General features: G+C 33.0%; 1 protein-coding gene across 13 annotated transcripts in view; it reads right to left on the bottom strand.

Annotated features, from left to right (window-relative positions):
* The window catches only part of NBEA (neurobeachin), a 730,940-nt gene that overhangs the window by 541,079 nt on the left and 172,101 nt on the right, over positions 1–17,760 (bottom strand). For all 13 annotated transcript variants that reach the window (XM_078375287.1, XM_078375291.1, XM_078375289.1 and 10 more), the window contains 4 exons: positions 14,003–14,082; positions 12,905–12,967; positions 12,722–12,819; positions 7,780–7,872 (listed from right to left, as the gene is read on the bottom strand). In XM_078375287.1, the coding sequence (XP_078231413.1) occupies positions 7,780–7,872; positions 12,722–12,819; positions 12,905–12,967; positions 14,003–14,082 (334 nt within the window). The remainder of the gene's footprint in view (positions 1–7,779; positions 7,873–12,721; positions 12,820–12,904; positions 12,968–14,002; positions 14,083–17,760) is intronic.

Genomic DNA, 17,760 nt, shown 5'->3' with positions numbered 1-17,760 from the left:
ATTTTTATACTTTTAAATTAGATGAATATCTATTCATAAGTGATGTACAATTTTGTTTACATATTTTTGAAATTTAAATTAATGGCATCATTATTATGTATCCTTCTGCAACTTGCTTTATTGCTTTATATTAGGTTTGTGGAAAGTAACTTTACATCATTGATTTTTAGTTTTGAATATATCCAATTGTATGACTATACCTTAATTTATCTATTCTTCCATTTTATGTTGTTTCCAACATTTAATTAATATTAACAATGTTACACTGAATGTTGTTCACACACATGAAAGTTTCTCTATGTCAAAGAGAGAGTTACTTAGTCATAGAGTACAAGTATCTTCATCCTTTTTAAAAATAATTGTAAATTGTTCTTCAATGTGAACATACCTGTATATGATTCCACCAGTAAGTGGAGAATTTTCACTGATGTGCATCCTTTGTCAACACTCGATACTGTCAGCAGTTTTAAAACGTACTGTCCTGATGAGCATTAAATGTATGTTTTACTTGCACTTTCTTGATTACTGCTGAAGTTGAGTACGTCATCCATATGCTTACTGCTAACTCAGGTTTCCTCTTCAGTGAACTGTCTGTTTACATTCTTCATGATCCTAACAGATTTTCTTTTTCTAATTTATTTGCATGATTTTTCATATGTTTAGGATACAAATCCATTATATCTTAGATAAAGCGCAACTATCTCCTTTCACTTCGTGGCTTGTCTTTTCACTTTTTAATGGTATCTTTTAAAGTACTTTTTATGTTAACGGTCAAATTTATCTTTTTCCTGTATGATTTGTGTATATTTACTGTTTTAGAAATCCTTCCTTAATCCAAGGCTATCATCCTAAGCTTTCAAAGAGTTTTAAATTTTGCTTTCCACATTTTTACTAGCTTTAGTGAGGTATAATGCACATACCATAAAATTTACACACTTTGTACGTGAACAATTGATTTAAAAAAAGCAACTTTACATAGAGTCAGGCCACTTTCATTACAATACAGTTATAGTCCATTTTTATCATCCTAAAAAGTTCCCTGTGCCCACTGACAGTTAATTCCCACTCACATTGCTAGCCCCATTTAACCACTTACCTGCATTCTGGACATTTAATATAAACAGAATCATATAGTATTTTTTGCATCTGGCTTCTTTCACTTCACATAATAGTTTCAGGACTCATTATGTCATAGTATGCATCAGCAATTTGCTTCCTTTTAATTGCAAAATAGTATTCCATTGTATGGATATACAACATTTCCTTTATTCATTCAACTGACTGACTTTTGGATTGTTTTTGGTTTGGGGCTATTATTAATAATAGTACTGGCCAGGTGCAGTGGCTCTTGCCTGTAATCCCAGCACTTTGGGAGGCTGAGGTGGAGGGATCATCTGAGTTCAGGAGTTCGAGACCACCCTGACCAACATAGTGAAACCCCATCTCTACTAAAAATACAAAAAAAATCACCGGCCATGGTGTTTGCCTGTATTCCCAGTTATGTGGGAAACTGAAGCAAGAGAATAGCTTGAATGCAGGAGGCAGAGGTTTCAGTGAGTGGAGATCATGCCACTATACTCTAGCCCAGGGGACAGAGTAAGACTCCGTCTCAAATAATCATAATGATAATAACAGTACTAAGAATGTTCATACAAAGTATGGCTATGAACATAGTATCACTTCTTTTAGGTACATGCCTAAGTGTGGTAACGCCAGGCTGTACAGTAAGTTTTTGTTACCATTTTTAAGAAATTAGGAAATCCTTTTGAAATATGGCTGCAGGATTTTACATTTCATCAGCAACGCACAGGCATTCAATAAATACTCTATGCTGTGGTTTTGTTTTCATTTCGTCATCACTATCGTCTAATGTTCTTTACGATTTCTTTCTGACTCAGGGATTAGCTATGTTCTTAACTTTCAAATACTATGCAAGTCCTCAAACCTCTTTCTATTGCTGATTTCAAATTTAGTTCCGTGTGGTCAGATAGTATATTTTGTTTGATTTCATTAGTTTTTAATTTTATTGACAATTATGTTATGTTTTACAGCCCAATTCATAGTACGTTCTGGAGAATGCTACATATGCACTTAAAAACAAAAAACAATTTTGCCAGCTTTAGGTGGAGCGTTTCATAAATGCCAAAATATCACCTAATAGGTTGTTGAACTGGGGTGGTGAAAGCATGCTTTCATTAATTGTTAGTTATTCAAAGGGGATGTTCTAACATTTCGTTACTAAATAGGAATGCGGAAAATTTTCAGTAGATATGTGTCACCAGATTTAATAAATTATTTTCTATTTGTGGTTTACTAAAAATTTTTATGATGAATGATACTGAATTCTATGAAAATTTTTTGCATACATCATAATTATATAACTATTCTCCTTTCTTAATAAGTAGATGAAATGTTGTCCTGATGTGAAACCACACTTACATTCTATGACTACCCTCAACTTGGTTATGCTGTATACTTTAAAAAAATAATAACTGATAGACTCATCTTCATATGGGAGATTGATCATAAATTTCCCTTAATTCATAATCCATATCCAATTTTGGTATCAAAGTTGTACTAATTTTATTAGGTGAAATAGTGGCCGATTCTTTCTTTAGCTAGTCATGTAAAAGTATTTTATAAGTGAATAATACAGTTTTTTTACCTTGCCATTACTCTGTTTAATAGACTTGCTTTCTGTTTCATTTACTTTTGCCCTTGATTATATCTTTTTCCTTTTTAGACTGACAATTAATGAGGTAAGCATAACTGAGAACATAGAACAACGAAAACCTAAGTGCCTGCTTTTAATATAAATGTTTACAACCATGAATTTTCTACAATATCATTTAGACCAAATCTCACAAGTGTAAATATACATATTTTTAATATTTTTTATTGTATTTTACAATTTGCATAATAAATAACTTCCTGTTATAGTTATTTAGAAGCTACATATTTCCATTTTTTAAGTTTTAAAAAGTGCATTAAAAAAAAGAAGGGAAAACGGTAGGGAAATGAGAAATTTTTTAGGTTTAATTTTTTAATTTTTGTCATTGATTTCTTGTTTAATTGCACTGTTTGCAGAGAAAGTCATCTGAATGACAATTTATTTAAATTTACTGAGCCTGTTTTATGTCCTAATTTAAAGGGGAAATGGTAGGGAAATGAGAAATTTTGTAAGTTTAATTTTTATCATTGATTTCTTGTTTAATTGCACTGTTTGCAGAGAAAGTCATTTGTATGACAATTTATATAAATTTCTACTTTATGGTCTCATTTAAATAATTTCTACACTTTCATGTACTTGAAAAGAATGTGTATAATATTCAAGCCACTAGATTATTATTTTTTCAAATTATACTTTTGAGATTTTTTATAATTACTCTTTTAAGGAGAAAAATGCGTTAAAATTTGTAAAATACTCTTCCAAATTTAGTCAATAATAGATTTCTATGACTCACCTACACTAAGTGTATATGCGTTTGAAACTGTTTTATGTTTTTAATGAGTTATATGTTTTTCATAGTATGGTGCCCCTCTTCATCCCTATTAATTTTCTGGACTTAACGTTTATTTTTATCTATTTAAATAATGCTATACCAGCTTTTATCATTTAACTTTTAAAATAAGTAGCACATTTACCTAGTTAAAAATTATGATGACATAAAAAGATACACAGAGAGATTTTACACCCAACTCATCCCTCCTATATTTTCATATCACTCACAGCTCCCCCCACACAAGTGACCACTTCATGATTCCTTATTTCCCTATCATTTTCCCCGTCTCTTTTAAAGGCACCTTACTTTTAGAACAATTTTAGGTTGACAGTAAAACTGAGCAGAAAGTAGGAAGTCCCCTATGTCCCTACCCTTACATGCACACAGCTTTCCCCACTGTCAATATCCCTCATCCAGAGTGGTACGTTTGTTATAACTGCCTCTTAACTTTTTAAAGCAAATAAAAATATATCATTTCTTCCTTTCCTTTAACACACAGCATATTTTTTAAAGTGTAACACCACTCTATTCATCAGAGATGGGACCTTTATTAACACTAAAATCCACTAAGTACTTGGGTCAACCTAGGGACTGCACTTAGCTCTGTTTATTTACAAATATGTACGATATTGTTTTCCTTACTAAATCATGTTTAATATTGTATGGCTACCTTCCCCTTGTTGTTCCCCTTGACCTTGTTGTGTTCTGAAGTTTCACTTTGTGGTAAGATTTCATGCTATTTTTCCTGATTAGAATTCATTTACTTCCAAACTCTGAGAAATCAGTTCTTTGATCAATCTTGTAAAACTTTTCAGTAATGTACTTTGAATATTGCCTCTTCCTCATTCTCTCTTCCCCTTTTCTGTAACTCTTATTAGCCATATTTGAAACCTTCTTTCTCTCTCTTAATTTCATGTTTGTCATCTTGTTTATTGGTGTTTCTAGTTTATTGGTATTCTAGGAAATTTCTTCAGTTCTATCTCCCAGTTCACCAATCCTTTCTGAAGCTTTGTCTAATCAGTTTAATGTTTCCATATAGGTGTTCATTGTAATTACTATCTTTTCATTTCCAAAAATACACCTTTGTGCTAAACATTCTAGGTCAGTTTTCCCTGTCAAACACTATGTCCTCTAAAAAAGACTGGCAAAATCTTACATCAAGACTTCACTGAATTATAGATTTAAATATAATTTAAATTATATTACATGGAGGCAAGATGGAGTTGGGGGAAGAAAGGGCATATGCTTCTTCACTCCCAGTACTCTGTCACCAAGTGTACTTAAACTTCTGTGTGTGTGTGTGTGTGTGTGTGTGTGTGTGTGTGTGTGTGTGTGTATGTATCCTTTTCTACAATCCTGGCTTTGTTTCAACTATTCCTTATATCTATAGTATATCTAGTCTCCCTTACTTAACTATTGTTTGGCACTGAAATTTTAAAAATATTTTTTAAATATTTAAAAATTTTTTAAAAATATTTAAACTCCTAGAATACACAGCTTTTTAGACATGTCTTGTCTGAATTTTGTGCAGTTTTTGTGATTTGTTTGTTTTGTCCCATCGTTCTGCTTTTCTTATTTTGGAACTCCATTTATGCCATTATTGTAATTTGCTTTTCTCCCATCTCACTCATTTTCTTTTAATCCTTCTAAACTCACATTTTCGTCTATTCATATTATTTTTTTCAGTTTTATCTTTTATGTATTTCATATACTACTAGTCATGGAGTTTATCTGCTTTTGAGTAATTTCCAATTTTATTTTTGTGTGTATGATAATTCTTTTCCTCCAATATTTTTCCAATGTTTTATTAGCTCATAATTAAATACATTCATGCTATCTGTGTCAGTCTGTTTTCACACTGCTATGAAGAAATGCCCAAGATTGAGTAATTTATAAAGAAAAGAGGTTTTATTGAATCACAGTTCTGCATTGCTGGGGAGGCCTCAGGAAATTTCCAATCATGGCGGCAGGCAAGGAGAAGCAGGCACCTTCTTCACAGGGTGGCAAGATGGACTGAGTGAAAGCAAGGAAAATGCCAAATGCTTACAAAACCATCAGATCTCATGCGACTCACTATTATGAAAACAGCATAAGGGAAACTGCCCCCATGATCCAATTACTCCCACCTGGTCCCACCTTCACAAGTGGTGATTAAAATTCAAAATGAGATTTCAGGTGGAGGGACACAAACAAACCATACCACTATATTAACATTTCTTACAACTTTTTTTTTTTCAGATGGGGCTCTTGCTGTACTGCCCAGGCTGGACTTGAACTCCTGGGCTCAAGCAATCCTCATGCATAAGCCTCCTGAGTAGCTGGATTACTTCTCCAAATTCTGTTTAGTGGTTCTTTCTCAGAAGCTACTTATTTATTTTTTTATTTATTACTTAGGGTGGTAATTTTTTAAAGCAAAATTGCTATATGTTCCATAGCAGTATTTTTCTGTTAAATGCTATTCATGTACTGGTTACTTTAACTGATTTTTGAAATGTTTTTTATCTGATACACATGCACTGAGGATGTGCTAATTCTTTTGATGCAGGAAAATTATCTGGACCATCCATCTGCAGAAAACTTCCATGCATATGTGTAATAGAAGGGACAAAGGTAACCTTTTTGCTTTCAAAATCCAAAAACTTTCTGTCTCTATAGCCACAGTGATTTACTGCTTGCCACAAATACAGCTCATCTGTGTAGTTCTTTGTGATAAATCTTCTGCTTTTCTGAAACCAATCTGATTCATAAAAAGATGATGCTATCAGGAATGATATGTGCATATCTATTATTTCAAATAATCTATTTTTGTAATTTGAGGTGAGCCTCTCATCTTCAGAAATTGTACTTTCCCTGACACTTTATATTTGCTATAATTGAACTCTCTCACATTCTCTGTATTTTCTCTTCTCTTGAGCCTTAACAGCTTTTACTCAATCTTAGCAACTTTAAGCAGCTGACACCCATATTCTGGAGTACATACATTTCCATCTATCTTCTACTTGTGATAACCACTGTGATAGAGAGTATACTTTTTACTTCTTCTTGTACCATTTATATATTTTGCAAGAAAAGAGGGGGAAAAAAGACATCTTAAACAACCATGTTTATACAGGAAATTGCCTGCTTATTTTAAATTTTGTATTAACTGAGTTTCCATCTTTTTGTATGTTTTTTAATGTGCTTTATTGACATTTTTAGGAGGTTGCATCTAGGGCTCCTTTAACTTTCTCCAGTCAATTTATTTTAATTAACTGAAGTTAAATAAGTTATCTTTATCTTTTAATATAAAAAGGCGATATGGTTCTTCACTCCCAGTACTCTGTCACCAAGTGTACTTACAGTTCTATACACACACACACACACACACACACACACATAAAATATTCTTTTCTACAATCCTAGCTTTATTTGAATTATTCCTTATATCTATAGTATATCTAGTCCCTTACTTAATTATTGATTGGTGCCAAAATTTAAAAAATATTTAAACTCCTAGACTATACAGCTTGTTAGACATGTCGTGTCTGAATTTTCTGCAGTTTTCATGTTTATTACAAAAATGCCCTTTGTAAATTTAAGTAAGCACCCCAAAAAAGGCAGCAATGAGGTTCTGATAGGAACACCATCTCGTATCACTGAAATTATAGTTGCACGACTTCCTTGACTTCATTAGTAAGAAAAAGATACTCTTAAGCCTACAGTTATGCACTGGATAGTGTAGTATGAACTGCAATCATTAGGCAAGTAGTCATTTCTTACAGAAAAGTGTTCATAGAAAGTATCTAAATTCTGGATTTGGGGAAAGAAATGAGATACTCTAGGATCTTTAAGTCATAAAACTAAACATTAAGCCCTACTGTTAGAAACTAGTAACAAAATACAGACTCAGCATGTAAGCATAAGCTCAACTTTCAGAAAGACCTTAATATAAACATGGTGTTTCCTTGACAAAAAAAGCTTTGTGTGAAATCATACCCATATGTGCATCATTTTATCTTGACCCAATATTTTATTACATCTTCAGAATAGATAATACTTTCTTTTCAGGAAGAATATAGAAATAAACTAAATTATATTACTTAAATCTTGTTCCATAATCTACTTATTAATAAAATATTACTTTACAAAACACTTTTACAACTTCTGCCACCAAAAGCTATTATTTTCCTCTGTTAGATTATTCAAGCCAAATTTCATGTTATATTACATACAAAACTCATAAAAACATAATCTTAATAGTTATTTCTAGAATGCATTATGACAAATATCAACTTACTTGTGACCTAAATGCTTCAGAAAGTATCCCAGAACCTTCAAAGCTTGAACCCAAATACTTTCACTTTTAGAAGCCAATAATTTGTAGATCACCCTAAAAATATATAAATTATCTTTTAAAAATTTACTAGTATCAAAACCAAAAACACTATATACTTTACAAACAAATTATACATAACATGAAATATAAAACTTCTCTGAAGATTTTATTCTCAGGATTACAATTCTTTGGAAAAATTAAAAACTAGCATGCTTTAATAATTTTTCTTTGAACATGTCCTTTAAATATCTACTCAAAAGGGCAATGTGACTGGTGTTCATTAAGTACTGCATCCCAACATACAAGACAGAATTTTCAGTTTTAAGACACATATCTTAGAACTGTGTCTTAAAGTTTAACACACAGTTAGGCCATACCTCCTCTCTCTAAGAAATGGCCCCAATACTTAACCTGATAGCCCTATTTTCTTTCTTTTTAAAAAACTTTTTTTCAGTGGCACATGCCTGTAATCCCAAAACTTTGTGAGGCCTAGGTGGGTAGATCACAAGGTCAGGAGTTTGAGACCAGCCTGGCCAATAAATAAACCCCCGTCTCTACTAAAAATACAAAAATTAGCTGGGCGTGGTTGTGGGCACCTGTAATCCCAGCTACTTGGGAGGCTGAGGCAGGAGAATGGCTTAAACCTGGGAAGTGGAGGTTACAGTGAGCCAAGATTGTGCCACTGCCCTCCAGCCTCGGCAACAGTGTGAGATTTAGTCTCAAAAAAAAATTTTTTTTCTTAATTTTAATATAGAGGTGAGGTTTTGCCATATTGCCCAGGCTAGTCTGGAACTCCTCAGTTCAAGTGATCCAACCACCTCAGCCTCCTGAAGTGCTGGAATTACAGGTGTGAGCCGCTGTACCTTGACCCTATTTTTCGGCATGACTAATTAGATGAGAGGTAGGCACCTTCCTAGTTATTTCTCCTTTCTGAGAATTTGGAATGAGGTCTAAGAACCAATGTCTCCTCTTTGCTGGTCTCTTAAATTTGAAAATTGTTGAAAACAGAAACTAGAACAGCAGTGTTTTGTTTTTGTTCAAAGAGGCTAGCAACATACAGAAGGAAGAATTAAACAGCTGTACAGAAAGCAGCAGAGAAAGCAAACTTCTTTCCTAATGCTGCTACAATTCCTGGTTCCTACTCTAAGATTTTTTAAACAAATACATTATTCAGCTTTTACTTAAAAAGCTTGAGAGGCTTTCTGTTACTTGGAGCAAAAAAGCCTCCACTAATATATAATCTAATCTATACATCACTACAAGTACTACATAAAAGCAGGGCCATATTCATTATAACATTTATAAGTGTTTAGAAATTTTATTCCATATATTTTTTTCTATTCAAAAAGTCATTTGTTTCCATAACATAGAAGGGACAATGACAACTATATACAATGGCAACTAATTCTACAATATAAGAAGGTTTTTTAGGGTCTATAAATTTATGTTGTGCTTTATTTTACTAAATATCTTTCTTAAAAACTAAAATGCCATGGTATATGCTGAGGTAAAGTACTCAGCTAAACAAAAGGATCTAGTAAAAGATGCAATATAATTTTCATAACTTCAGTGATACTTATGAAGGGGAACAAATAGCTTAAAGTTAATGTCATTATTAAAGTTTTGCCAAGAGCTTACACTATTGAAACAGAAAACATTACTGATACTGCTTCTTTTTCTCTTTTTTTCTTTTATGCTTTGCATTTCATCTAATAAAGAATAAACTATGAGAAAAGTGATTATTTCCTTTGGAAGATTTTTTTTCAAATCTCACATTCATAAATATGTATGGGTTTACACTGAAATCCATTTTCAAAACTTTTAGGAACCAAGATCGGTAATGAAAAAAGACAAGCTTGAGAATGATAAAGTCATACATGTCAAAAAAAAATACATTTAAGAAATCATAAGGAACATTATACAGCAAAAATAGTCTTGAGAACCAAAGTAAAAGCTCACAGTCTGGGCCAGGCATGGGCTCACGCCTGTAATCTTAGCATTTTGGGAGGCCAAGGTGGGCGGATTCCCTGAGGGCAGAAGTTCCAGACCAACCTGGGCAACATGGTAAAAGCCCGTCTCTAGTAAAATGCAAAAAAAATTAGTCGTGTGTGGTGGCACATGCCTGTAGTCCCAGCTATTCGGGAGGCTGAAGCATAAGAACTGCTTGAAGCTAGGAGGTGGAGGTTGCTGTGACCCAAGATAGAGTCACTGCGCTCCAGCCTAGACAACAGAGACTCTGTCTCAAAACAAACAAACAAGCAAGCAAACAATAACAAACGTCAAACAAAAAAACCCTCACAGTCTAAAACTGTGGCTATACTCAAATATAGAAATGGAAGTTCTTACAGAGTTTCTACAGTCTAGGAGTAACTTTGAGTAGGAAGAAAAAAGGTATTAGACCCCAACCTGGGTCAAGAGAAATTATGATTACTGTTGAAACATGAAAACGTCTGAGGCCATCACATATCTACATATGTAGGGCTGTGATACAGTATGAATAAGAAATTTACTTTGTTAATGAATGTTTACTTGTAACATACATTATTAACAATAATCCTAATTCACCTGCTTAAGCTCACTAATAGTCTAAGCTATTAGACAGATAGCTGTCTATTCTTTCCTTTGAAATTTTCCAGATATAAAAATATCAAACTTTTTGCTGCTTAGTTCAGTGTTTTGTTATCACAAGGGCTTCCTTAAGTCCAATCAACATACCACCAAAATTAAACTAAGTTTATTCTTTTTGTTCAACTGTTATACTGAACTCAATTGTATCAGTTACAGCAGACCAGAATTTTCCTCCAAAAATACTTCATATACAAATGTTCACCCTTATTGGCAATTTTCTAGAATACAGACACATAAATTCTTTAGACACTTTCAATATTTTCTGTCTAATAAGCCTAGCTTTTCATCTTTTATACTATTCTGAACCAGCTTTCCCCATATTTTTGAAGTAGAAAAGCTGAAGTGTAAAGGAAAGGTCATTTTTTAATTTTTGTGATTGTTTTTAACCTACTGGTAACAATCTGACATGTTCTGCTAATGGTCAGCCCTGAGCACAAGACCTTTTAATCTGTTGTGCTTTTTAAATTTAGTTTTATTTATTCATTTTTTTTGAGACAGAGTCTCGCTCTGTCGCCAGGCGCCAGGCTGGAGTGCAGTGGCGCAACCTCGGCTCACTGCAAACTCCACCTCCCAGGTTCAAGCAATTCTCCTGCCTCAGCCTCCCGAGTAGCTGGGACTACAAGCGCACACCACCACACCCAGCTAATTTTTTTGTATTTTTAGTAGAGATGGGGTTTCACCATGTTGGCCAGGATGGTCTCGATCTCTTGACCTTGTGATCTGTCTGCCTCAGCCTCCCAAAGTGCTGGGATTACAGGCATGAGCCACTGTGCCCAGCCTATCAATTCTTTCATACCATACGTTTAAAATACTATGTCAATCCTAAAGATCTTACCAAATAGCACTTTCATTCTTAGGATCATATTTCCAATGTATCAAAATAACAGAATTATATTTCTGCATTTCATCATATTAGACAAGCTAAGTTTGGTATCTTCCACAAGGGTAATATGGGTATCTTCAACTGATTCACTAAATTTATCAGATAATATAAGAAGGCAAAATCTAAGGACAAGGAAACTAATTATTCAATCTATATATAAGTTCAGAAGAGTGAGTGTAATTATATTACATTATTAGACTGAACCATATGAAATTGCCATTATTTGCTAAAATCAGTTAAGCATCAACAGTTTCATATAGTTTGAACTCAGAGTAGAAATTATAACAGTATTTAATCACTAAATGTATAACATTCTTCAAATAGATTAGCAGCCCTATCAATTATAAACTCAAAGGTAATAGTGATGTCACAAGTGAGATAAGCATATAGAGATAGTGACTGCTTCTCTAATGTGAAAAGTTCTTCAAGTCTAGAAAGTTGTTACTCATTGATATAAATGGCCAAGTTAAAAAAAGCACTTTAAAAAGCCCTTGACAGTCACCGATATATTATGTCCTAACTCTTTTTATAAACTTTTTTTCACAATAAATCTGTGGAAATTCACTGAGTTATACATGGCATAACCTAGATATCCTGCTCATCCCACTAAGATTCCAGAAAAATAAAAAGGAAGAATTCCTTAAGAAGCCAAATTTATAGGCTTAAGTTCATAAAAATACTAATTGAGAAATTATATTTCACCTAACTACCAAGTTACTTTTCAACTGCCATAACAAAAGTTAGCTTTCAATCTTTTGGCTTTGGCCTCCTATTTCCAAAACATTTTCACCTCTATTATTTCTACTGCACTGCCACTGTCTCAGGTCATCATCTTTAAAACTGATGAATAAAATAATCTTCCTGCTGATATTGCTACATCAGTTTTGTCCTTCAACTCATGTTTTACATTGCTGATTGTAAATCTAACAAAATAGCAAACTGAGCACAACATTTCCCCTATTCAAAATTCTTTAATTTTCATCACCAACTGAAAAAAAAACACTAAAAGTATTACCATTCTATGAATCTTCCACATCTGGCTATAATCTCTCTCAGGCCTGATATCATAAAATTTCATTGTATTGTCTTTTGCTGAAACATACCTTGCTTTTTTGTGTCTTCTTGCAGGAAAAAAAAAATGCTTATCACAATTTTTAATGTCCTTACTATAGCAAAAACAATTTAATTAATCTTCTTGATTCCAGAGACCAATGTTTATACATTTCGTTAGCTTCCTGAGTATGAGAGAATCAATAGCAGCATTCCCCTTTTATACTCTCTAATGCGTGTAATTTTGCTATATTTATTCAAATATTCAGAATTGAAGTTATTCTAGAAGGAACAACTGTGCTCCATTAAAGTCGAATAATAATACTAATATTATAATCATACCTTATTCCATTTCTTTGATCAAATGCTGGTATCATTGAGGCTGGGTGCTCTGACATTAAAGCCACCAATAACTGTAGCACATCATGAATATTTTCATCCTGCATAAATCACCAATACTGATTTAGTTAAAATTTTACTCTAAAGATTGGCTTAAATAATTAAAAGACCCATAATATGTCCTACCTCATGCATTGTAAGTAGATAGTTCAATATACTCTGAAGTTCATCTTCCTTGACCCCTCGATCCTAATTTTTAAAAAATATTTTATTACATCTAAAATTACAATTTTAATTTTAAAAAGCATCAAAAATTAATTTTAAAAGAAAATAAGAGTAAGTTTAATGTAGTGATATTTTAATTAAAATCCCTACACAGTTCACAATTTATAGACTAGATCATTTCAAGTTAAGTAAATACTTAGAAAAATATACCAATTTTTAAGTCATCAATACTTGATGACATTCATTATAAAAAGTTAACATATTTTGACCATCTAAGTATTCTTATGACTATTTTCTAATCACTCAACTCTTTCCTTAAAATAATATAAATGCAAGACTATACAGTATCAATTTTTGTGTACTATCTCAAAATTTACATTTATTTTCACTTTGTTTTCATCTTAATATTTTTTAAAATCCTACTACAATAAAATACATTATGTAATCATTCTTAAACTGGCACACAGACCATTTTCTAGAATAATGGTCAATTATTGTAAGAATAGTTCAATTTTTTTTTTTTTTTTTGAGACAGAGTTTCGCTCGTTACCCAGGCTGGAGTGCAATGGCAGGATCTCGGCTCACCGCAACCTCCGCCTCCTGGGTTCAGGCAATTCTCCTGCCTCAGCCTCCTAAGTAGCTGGGATTACAGGCATGCGCCACCATGCCCAGCTAATTTTTCGTATCTTTAGTAGAGACGGGGTTTCACCATGTTGACCAGGATGGTCTCCATCTCTTGACCTTGTGATCCACCCGCCTCAGCCTCCCAAAGTGCTGAGATTACAAGCGTGAGCCACCGCGCCCAGCCCAAGAATGGTTCAATTCTTATTCATATGTTCCTTGTCCATTTCTGTCACATCCCTTAATAGAGAAAATTTCAGAGAGCATTTAACCAGAAGTTAAGTTCAATAAAAGTTAATACTAAGATGTGCAGAATTTTGAAAGGAATTTATGAATTAAAGGTAGCTACTACTAATTTAACAATAATAATTCTAAACTATGCCAGAAATTCCTTTCCACCTAATACATTGTAATTCAAATTATATACAATTATTTTACCTTTAATATGAGCTGTTTCAGAAAAAGTAGCATAAATGCCCTCAGTGATATAATTTCTTTTTGTGATGGCCGGGGACCATCTAGAACAAAACAGAAAAAAAAGTAAAAAGAAAAAATACAAGATATTAAGCAAGCTTAATGTAATTATGTTGGGATACTATGGCATTCTTGAATAATTATATTTATTGAAATTACAATACTTATTAGTATTAATGCTATAAAATTTCAATAATATCAGAGTATCCAAAAGTTAACTTTCAAATTTTTGGCAATTTCAAATTATTTACTTAATGATTTGGGGGGGAAAAAAACTTTTAAAAAAGTTATAATATATTAGCATCCATTTATAAATGTATAATCCCCAAGTATTTACATTAATACTTTTTCCTATTTGTATTACCTTAATAGGTTTCCCAATATTTCTTCCATTCTCAATTAAACTTGTCTTCTCTTAAAGACCCTCTCCATTTTCACCCCACACATTATTTAACAAAGCACAGAAAAAGTAACACTCAGTTTTATTGTAATTATTAGTTTTGCAGCCTATTTCTTCTAAGTCACTTGTGTACAGAAAATACATATTATGGTGGGCATTTATAAATTCAAAGTCAGTAAGTGAAAATGAGTATAAAATATTAAAATGTACATGTCAGTTTTATCAAAATGTATAAATTTTAAAGTAATTTCAAAATATCTAATTACTAATAAAAGTGAAACTATAAAATAATATACGTAATATATATAATATACGATAAAGTATTCTTTTAAGAAATGTAGCTACGTTCATAGAAACCCTTTAACATTAATGCTCTCTTGTAGGAACAGTATGTATCTACTGCTCTACAAGTTTTAAAAGCATAATCCCTTCATGTATAATTTATGGCATGTGCTTATTCACTTAACATTTACATGAAGATTATTACATCTGCAAGCAAGTTATTACCCAAAAAATCCGTCCTGCCTACTATTATAAAAGAAGTATCTTCCCTATTTCCCAGACTGCTCTCCACCTTTTTTTGCCCCACTCCCACCAAGATGCACAAAGTACTCTTCCCCTCCTGACACTTGGTATTACTTTTAAAAAAAATCTTTCACTGTAAAATATTGCATATGTATGGAAAACATACGTGAACGACTTAATGATTTATTATAAAATGAACACCTATATACACATTTCTTTGGTCAAGAAACTGAACACTGACAGTAGCCTGCCAGGGAAAACCCATCAACCACTGGTATGCTGGTAAATGAATTATCTACAGAGTGGAGGGTTGAGGTGCTGATTTTGAGCATTTGCATATTTCTAATTTCTGTCATATTAATAATCCCACCATGACTGGTTTCAAGTTCAAGCTGCCAATGGTTTAACAAACAGCTCATAGAATTCCTGACTATCTAACAGCTGGTTGTGGCCCCATCCTTCCCTGCACGCCAGAGCCCTCAGCATGCTCCAGACCCTAGCTCTGTGCCACATTCCCCTTCCTGATCACATCCCAACTCCATCCACCCACAGACAGATACTATCTTAGTAATCATCTCTTACTCTTTTTTCTATTCTGCCACCACTTAATAAAATCTGTCTTTTATATGAATTTATATAAATTCATCTTTTATAACATCTCAGTGCCTTAGAATTGTTTTCTTCTTTACTGTTAATGTAAGAATAATACTGCTTTGCCATAGGATGTCTTGAGAGGATTAAATGGATCAACATACATAAAGGAACTAGGCCAGTACCAGGCCCATTTTAATCATAAGCACTCAAATGTTAGCAGTAATTATTGTATATTGCACAACACAAACAGCCTGTTGAAAAGAAACATATACACATGTGTGCTTTGTGTATGATATAAATCCGCCTCTGCAAAATAAGATACAAACTGATTTATCTAACAAATATAAAATTGAATGAAAAAACAAACCCCCAAAATAATGTTATTTACGTAAAATACAGAATCTTAATAATAAATCAAGAATACATATATGAATAGCAAAACAGTAAAGCACAGTAACGAACAATAAGCACCCAAGTAAAGAAAAAAAAATAACATAAAATTTGAGTTGGGGTTATTTCTATGACAGAGAATAATAAAGAGATGAGACCACGCACAAGAATATCAGGCTCATGGGTAATGTTCTGTTTTTTAAGCTTAGTGATGTTTAAATAAGGTTCACTTTATATTTGTTTTTATAACATATTTATATTTCCATTGATATATGTAATTACACCATTTTGTATTCATGATATATTCAAAATAAAGCTTTGAAACACCTATGTGTATGCATGGGTAAGCTCATGTTTATATGAGCAAGGAAGAAAAAGCGGCAGAAGGATATACAAGACTGTTAACATTGGCTACCTGGGAGAGTATTAAATTTTTATTCATAAACCTTTGTATTATTTCACTTGCTACCATGAACATGTATTACTTGTACTGTAATATTTTTAATAGAGCTCAATGTTTTTACAGTTAGCCATACTTAATAATTTAAGAGACAAAAGTGTTAAGTCACAGTCAAAGCAAAAACATCCTGCTTCTCAAGGTGAGTGCCTACACAGGAACAGTTCTAAGAAAGCTAGTGCAGAGCAAATTATCTTCAGAGTGTCCTTAAAAGAAATCATTCATAAAAAAAAATCATTCATTTAAAATGGTATTGAAAAATGCTGTCGTTTAGAAAACTATATACTTTAAGTCAGAACCTTACATTCTATTATATAACAAAATTCATTTCAATGTATTAAAATGTTAAGGTAAAATAATAATGTAAATGATCAAGAAAAATAAATGCTTGTTCCACTTTCCCATCACTTTCATTTAAAATATATATACTGGTTCTCATCCCTTCCCTCTCTTTGATGTAGCTGGAGCCAGTGAGGCCTCAGAGGCAAGGAGGGAGCAGACACCCTGGTGATACCCAGGGTCTTATAGAGCCAAAGAGGCAAGTGAGTCTGTAAGGACTTTCAGGGTCAGGGCCAAGGAGACAGCAGAGACAGCAGGATGGCCAGTACCAAAGAAACAAGTGGCGCTGAGGAGAGCACAAGGACCATTCAGAGTCGGATCTGAGGGTAGGGCTAGAGAGGACTAGCAATGCTAAAGCTGAGAAGGTTATGGTGTATATCAAAATATTGGTTTTATAAAGTAGAATAAGAAAATATATTAATATATTGAAGATAATAGGAGCTAGATTTCTCACTATTTAAGAAGAAAGCTGCTTGAGGCTAGGCTGAGCCATGTGGCTTTGGACTGGAACTGAAGGTACTGCTGTAAACTCATGGTTTTAATATAGATCAATCAGTTGAGATATACCTATACACATAAATATAAACATCATTTCCTAGATCTGTCCACTAAGAGTCCGTAGAAGCAGTGACATTCAAAAAGCGAGAAGCATACCTCACACCCAGATCTTTGTTTCTAAAAACTATATCCACCAAGCAAACCAGGACTTCTTGAAAAAATGGCTAATTTCAGGGCTGGGATAAGGAAAGTATTAGCCAAGTCAAAAACATCTTGTTTCAGAAAGTAAGAAAGCATCAAAAAGTTATGGGCATTTGTCTTGAAGGCCCAAGAATCCATGTGAAGGGTTCTACTGGCTAAATCTTGAGCATCAAAATAATGATACAACCCAGGAAACAGACAAACCACAGCCCTAGAGCTAAATCCATCAGGCCACTTGTTTTTGTTAAGTTTCACTAGAACAAGCCACACCTATTCATTTCCAAACTGTCTGTGGTTATTTCTGGAGTACAACGCCAG

Source organism: Callithrix jacchus, chromosome 5, assembly GCF_049354715.1.
Source record: "Callithrix jacchus isolate 240 chromosome 5, calJac240_pri, whole genome shotgun sequence".
NCBI classification, from domain to species: domain Eukaryota; kingdom Metazoa; phylum Chordata; class Mammalia; order Primates; family Cebidae; genus Callithrix; species Callithrix jacchus.
Note: the sequence above shows the minus strand (reverse complement) of the source record. Positions and strands in the feature narration are given on the sequence as shown.